At 41.5% G+C, this 6,715-nt stretch overlaps 1 protein-coding gene across 1 annotated transcript in view; it reads left to right on the top strand.

Annotated features, from left to right (window-relative positions):
• The window catches only part of LOC107665529 (follistatin-related protein 5-like), a gene marked incomplete at its 3' end in the record, with an annotated part of 117,378 nt that overhangs the window by 107,228 nt on the left and 3,435 nt on the right, over positions 1-6,715 (top strand). Inside the window, exon 13 of the mRNA XM_016456443.1 lies at positions 1,007-1,156. Within this exon, the coding sequence (XP_016311929.1) occupies positions 1,007-1,156 (150 nt within the window). The remainder of the gene's footprint in view (positions 1-1,006; positions 1,157-6,715) is intronic.

Genomic DNA, 6,715 nt, shown 5'->3' with positions numbered 1-6,715 from the left:
CAGATTCCAGATTTTCAAATAGTTGTATCTCAGCCAAATATTGTCCTATCCTAACAAACCATACATCAATGGAACTCTTATTAAGCTTATTAGCTTTCAGATAATGTATAAATCTCAATTTCAAAAAATGGACCCTTATGACTGGTTTTGTGGTCCATGGTCACATATATATATATATATATATATATATATATATTGAAATGGTGTACAATTATTAATGTTGTTTATTGTTGTTGTTATTATATTATTGTTTAAATTTTTAACTTTTTTAATATAATTAGTATTTTTTTAAGTATTTTTAAGTCTGGGACAATCAAATTTGATAAGTGGCACCCATATACTCTCTTAATCTTTTTTGTTGGTGTTTTTTTTTTCATTCTTAGTACACTTTTGAGTCTTTTAGATCATTAAAAATAACCAAATGTGCTTAAAAGGCAGTGGTTCTTGCCAAATAATACTCTGTTTGAGTTTTGTAAGAGGTTTCGCTAGACCAGACGCATCCAGTCACATCTGTCTGTGTCTCCATCTTGATTGTCGTCGACAGCCCTTGAGTAGCCCAGTCAACAGAATCACCACAGGAGATGCCCACTTCTGCACAACCTGTGGCCATCAATCAGGCAGCTCTCACCTCTTTAACCACAGCACATTCAGCCTCAGACCTGACAGCCGCTCACATTTTGACAGAGTTTGTCTGACATTTGGCCATGATGACACTTCTGCCCACTATCGGTCCACATCCACAAGGTCCCTTGCCTAGAGGCAGGCACTAGAGAGTCTTATACTGTTTGATTTTATAGTTGTATAGTTTCATTTATTCTAAAGAACTAATTTATTTTTGTGGCTTCATTGAAATTTTAGTAGCATTGTTAACCTTCAACTCAGAAGTGTTCTTAATAGTTTCCTTTTACGTGAAGAGCCACATTTGAAATGCATTCACTCAAATAAGCCTTAGTATTTCTATGTGTAGTCAGTTTTGATAACCTTTTTTTGTACCTTATTCCTGAAGGAGGAGGTCTGTTCACAAGTGGAGGGAGAGAAGGATCAGAAATGTGTGTGGACATCAGCCGTCAATGTGAAGGACAAGTTAATTTACGCCACACAGCCTTTGCTGAACAGGTTGCTCATTGTAGACATCCAATCCCAGAAAGCTGTTCAGGTAAGCCAATGAATCAGTAACTAAAACATTATTCTTGTGAACATACCATAGACACATCATCAAATTTAAATAATGATGCATTTTAATATATGTAATGTGCCATGTCTACTACATAATTCATAATCCTCAAATCTACAATTTTTAATTACAATTCTAGTTGGCATATTTTAACATGTTTATTTAGCATGTTTATTCTTCATTTGCGTATAGTATGCAAAGTCTAAATCATTTTTCTGCCATGGGCACTCAATAATCTGTTGAAAGATATTACTCAAAAGAATGTTTTGTTCATGAATAAAACATTGTTACCTTTCTCATGAACCCACCAAAGAGAACTAGGCAGTGTTGTTATTGTTAAATAAAAACTGTTAAATAAGTCTTAGGCATTTGAAAAAAAACAAATAATAATTATAAAAAATAAAATAAAATAAATGCTTTGGAAACTAATTTGATATTCAAATACTAAAATTACTAAAATTGAAAAAAAAAAAACTGAATATCAATATTTAAAAAAAGATTTGACTTCAGCAGACTTGCCCATTATGGAGCATGAGAAAACAGTTTCTTTTTTGTGTTACACAGATGAAAGAAAGTAATTCAAGTTTGGTTTGGAGTAACGTGAGAGTGAGTAAATGATGGCAGAATTTTAAATTTTGAGTAAATTATTAATTTAATTGTTAAAAAATAAATGTGACTTTCCATGGTCTGTCATCAGGATTGTTTGGCTTTAGGTTGCTGTGTATCTCATGTAGTGAATAACCAGATGTGTGCCAGCAAGACTTTCTCCATGCCAGGCCTCACTTGGGTATTCCATGATGCCTCATAATCTGCTGGCAAGGGTCACACTTGGGATCATTGAATCACCTGGGAGTGTGGTTTTCATTACCTCAGATTAGCAAGTGTTAATTAGCCACCTGATCTTTTAGAAACCGAGAAACAGAGAGAAAGATCTAATTTTTATCTACAAATGATGTTTTAAGCCTGAGGATTCACTATTTAACCAAAACTTTTTTGTAGGATTGAACATTTCACACAACTGCTAAGGATAGTGACGAGAATTTGTTTATCTGTGCTGAAGAGTTTCTATTATTCAGTCTAATCCTTGTAAGGAGGGAGGGATGTGCTGGGGTTAAACAGATTCATCTGCTCCCACAGATTATTTCACACATGGAGATAGACGCTGAAGACAACAATCACCCTCCTTCATCATAGCTACACACGAACACTGGTTCTCTCTTTGTTTCTTTTAATGCCATGTGTTGTCGAAACAAGCTGTGCAATTGCTCACATTGTGGAGGACTTAAAGGGGTCATATGATGCGATTTCAAGTTTTCCTTTCTCTTTGGAGTGTTCCAAGCTCTTGGTGCATAAAGAAGATCTGTAAAGTTGCAAAGACTAAAGTCTCAAATCCAAAGAGATATTCTTTATAAAAGTTAAGAGTCAACCACGCCTACCTAAAACGGCTGAGAGGCGGGGCACAGAGGACCTACAATAATGTACAGTATTTTAAAAATAATGTGTTTTTTGAACATTAAAGCATGTCAACATATTCCGTTACACCAAATACACAAAATAATGATCTTTAAAATAGCATCATATGACCCCTTTAACAGTGAATGCTGCATCAGATGAATACAATTATCTGAAGTTAGAGACATTCTAAAGAAAAAAATGTCCGTCCCACTGAGAGAGAGAGAGAGAGAGAGAGAGAGAGAGAGAGAGAGAGAGTATAATAATTTTTGCAATGCTCAGTGTGCAAATTAACATTTTTTTCATATTCGTGTGCATCCATGTAAGCACAGTGAGGTGTGAAAATTGCACAGTAAGGCTATCACTGCACAAAGTGAATCATTTGCTTCCCAGTGGAATATCTCCAGCCAGGTGACAGGTGAATGGATATGGATGCAAAGCTATTATTGCTAACGGGCTGAGCTATTGTTACTGTCAGCACTCCATTTAAAATGCACACCCATATAACCAAACTCTGCATGTGCAAAAAAACATACAGCTGTGCTTTCGGAAGCGACACACATTCTCTCTGTTATGGATGGTTGCTTTGGTGGACTTGTAAACTTTTATTGTGATTTTTGTAGAATGTTAAAAAGCATGGGTGGGAATCTGCTTCATGAATTAACATAATGAGTTCCAGTGATTTCATTGAATTCTCACGGGGACTCTTGAGAAGCAAACATTGTGGAAAATTGATCAATTTTTCAAAGATGCTCTTCTGACCAGGGGCAAAAATGCTGAAGCGTCTGTCTTAGTTGTGCCTAGTATGAGATAATTATAAAATTTCACTCCACTTAATGATGAATACTGTGTAGCATTTTTCTAACTGGAGTGTGTGCCCTTTTTAAGTAAACTGAATATGAAAATGTATATCATGCTGAATGACTTTATTCCTGTGAAAGCTGAATTTTCAGCAGCCATTACTCCAGTCTTCAATGTCACATGATCCTTCAGAAATCATTCGAATCTGCTGATTTGCTGCTTGAGAAAAATGTGTTATTATCAATGTTGAAAACAGTTGTGCTGCATAATTTCTTGTCTAAAAAGTTTTTTTTTTCAGTGTTCTTTGATTAATGGAAAGTTCAAAAGAACAGCATTTATTTGATTATTTAATGCAGGCTTGCTGAATAAAATAATTAATTTCTGTTAAAAATGTAAGTCTAACTGACACCAGACTTTTAAACAGTAGTGCATGAAAGTTAATTTATTAAATTAGGTAATAAATTAGATATTGTTTAATTGTAGATATTATTTATATTATTTATAAGTATATATTATTTAATTATAAAGATGGAAACCTTAAACATAGTAATTCTTCTGTTCCCCTTCAGGAACTCGAGTTGCGTTGAATCGCTAAGGGAACGCCTTCATCGTGACACATGCTCTGTGTAGATAGGCAAGCATATATAAATCATTTAGCAAGCAGAAATCCGAAATTTACCTTAACATATTAAGTTGGAGGAAGATGCATCTGAATTGATGCTTGAATAATGCACTTCCAGCAGCCATGATAAACAGTTGGCGGTTAAAATTGTATATGCACAATTTGATTTGACGAAAGTCACGAGACCTATTACTCTCTATCCAATCACGTTGATGGATAAAAATAAAATTAAAATACGCATGTAACGACCACAAACGGAGGAAAATAGCGGAGTAAAAGTACCGATACATCACTTAAAATGTACTCAAGTAAAAGTAAAAGTACACAATTTTTAAACTACTCAAAAAAGTACAATTACTGATAAAAACTACTTAATTACTGTAACGTGAGTATTTGTAATTCGTTACTTCACACCCCTGTTTGCGTCTTCCGGCCTGTTCGGCAACGCCGTCAACTCCGTTGTCAACAGGTACCAGGAAGCTCGTAAACAAGCGGCGGCATTTCAGCGGTTCCTCCCTCGCCGCACTCCAGGTCTGGGGGCTGCTGGGAGGGAGCAGCATACTGGCTCCTTGTACAGGGACACCCAGAAGCAGAGCGTCGCCTCTCGTGCTCCCCCGCGTCGGGACCAGGGGTCGAAACGACGCTCAGGGTCGGGGGCTTCAAAGCCGAAACCAGATTTAAGAACTTCTCTGGAGGCTAAGAAGTCCTCGACCAAGAAGTCCTGATGCCAGTGCCTCAGGACTTCTGAGGGCAGGCCCCTCTGGGGTAGAGCGGGGCTCACCGCATTACACAGTGCCCGTCTCTCCTCAGTGCCCTCAGGAGATCGATCTGCCGTACAGGGACACCCAGAAGCAGAGCGTCGCCTCTCATGCTCCCCTGCGTCGGGACCTGGGGTCAAAATGATCCTCAGGGTCGGGGCTTCAAAGCCGAAATCAGATTTAAGAGCTTTTCTGGAGGCTAAGAAGTCCTCGACCAAGAAGTCCTGACGCCAGTGCCTCAGGACTTCTGAGGGCAGGCCCCTCTGGGGTAGAGCGGGGCTCACCGCTTTCCACAGTGCCCGTCTCTCCTCAGTGCCCTCAGGAGATCGATCTGCCAACCCTGCCGGTGTTCCAGGACACAGTGTTCTCCCGCGAGCACTTCTCTTAGTTACCGCCCAGAAACGTAGCGTTGCTAAGAGGCTCGCTGCCTCCACGGAGGTCTCTAGAGCAGTTAGTTCGGCCGTCCCCTGCTGGTGTGCCACTTCAGGGCACCGAGCTAGCTGCTTCAGTATATAGCAGCGTGGAAACTACAGCCAAACGTGTCTCAGTGAGTCCTGCATACTGTAGAAAGGGGTTACAGAATCCAGTTTGGTTCTCCTCCTCCTCCCCTCAACGGGGTTCTTCCCACCTTGGTGGGTCCCGAGCAGACTCTGGTAATGGAACAAGAAGTAGATACTCTCTTAAGAAAGGAAGCCATCGAGGTGGTCCCTCCTCACCAAAGAGAATCCGGGTTCTACAGCTGGTACTTTATAGTTCCAAAGAAGGATGGGGGGTTGCATCCGATTTTAGATCTGCATCAGTTAAACCGCTCAGTCATGCAACTGAAGTTCAGGATGCTCACACTGAATTTCAGGATGCTCACACTCAAACAAGTCGTGCCTCAGATCAGGTCCGAGGACTGGTTTGCCACGATCAATCTAAAAGACGCATACTTCCATGTCTCCATCCTTCCCAGTCACGGGAAGTTCCTGAGGTTTGCTTTCGGGGGCGAAGCTTATCAATATCGGGTTCTTCCTTTTGGCCTTGCACTCTCACCCCGCACTTTCACAAAATGTGTGGATGCAGCTCTGGCTCCCCTGCGACTCCAGGGCATCCGCATACTCAATTATATCGACGATTGTATGATTTTAGCTCAATCGGAGCAGATGGCAGTTCGACATCGAGATGTAGTTCTTGCTCACATGAAAGAGTTGGGGTTAAGACTAAATGCCAAGAAAAGTGTGCTTTCTCCAATACAGAGAACCACTTATCTGGGCGTGGTGTGGGATTCGTCAACAATGCAGGCACAGCTGTCGCCTGCTCGTATCGAAGCAATTCTCACAGCCGTGAGAGGAGTGAGAGAAGGCCAGTCACTCACTGTCAGACAGTTTCAAAGACTGTTGGGTCTGATGGCAGCTGCGTCCAACGTGATACCTTTTGGCCTGCTGTACATGAGACCCAGGTCAGGTCGTGGAAGAAACCTTGGTTCTTGTCTCAGGGCCCAGTGCTGGGAGCTCCTTGTCGCCGTGTAATGCTAGCGAAGGATGCGTCCCTCACCGGTTGGGGTGCGGTCCAGAATGGCCACCTTGCCCGCGGTCTGTGGAGCGGTCGCCATCTCACTTGGCACATCAACTGCCTGGAAATGCTGGCCATGTTTCGAGCACTGAAACACTTTCTCCCAGACCTAAGAGATCGTCATGTGTCGGTGCGCACCGACAACACAGCAGTGGTCTCTTATATCAACCACCAAGGAGGTCTGCGCGAGGCAGGGGCGGAGGCCCTGGCGCACCAGATCCTTGTGTGGTCCCAGGGCAAACTCACCTCGCTGAGAGCAGGTCACATTCCTGGGCATCTCAATATGGGAGCAGACACCCTGTTGAGGCAGGGGCCGAGCCCGGGGAATGGAGACTTCACCCCGAGGTGGTGGAG

This window comes from Sinocyclocheilus anshuiensis, unplaced genomic scaffold, assembly GCF_001515605.1.
Source record: "Sinocyclocheilus anshuiensis isolate Anshui unplaced genomic scaffold, SAMN03320099.WGS_v1.1 scaffold607, whole genome shotgun sequence".
Taxonomy (NCBI): domain Eukaryota; kingdom Metazoa; phylum Chordata; class Actinopteri; order Cypriniformes; family Cyprinidae; genus Sinocyclocheilus; species Sinocyclocheilus anshuiensis.
The sequence above is the reverse complement of the archived record's forward strand: the minus strand, read 5'-3'. Positions and strand labels throughout refer to the sequence as shown.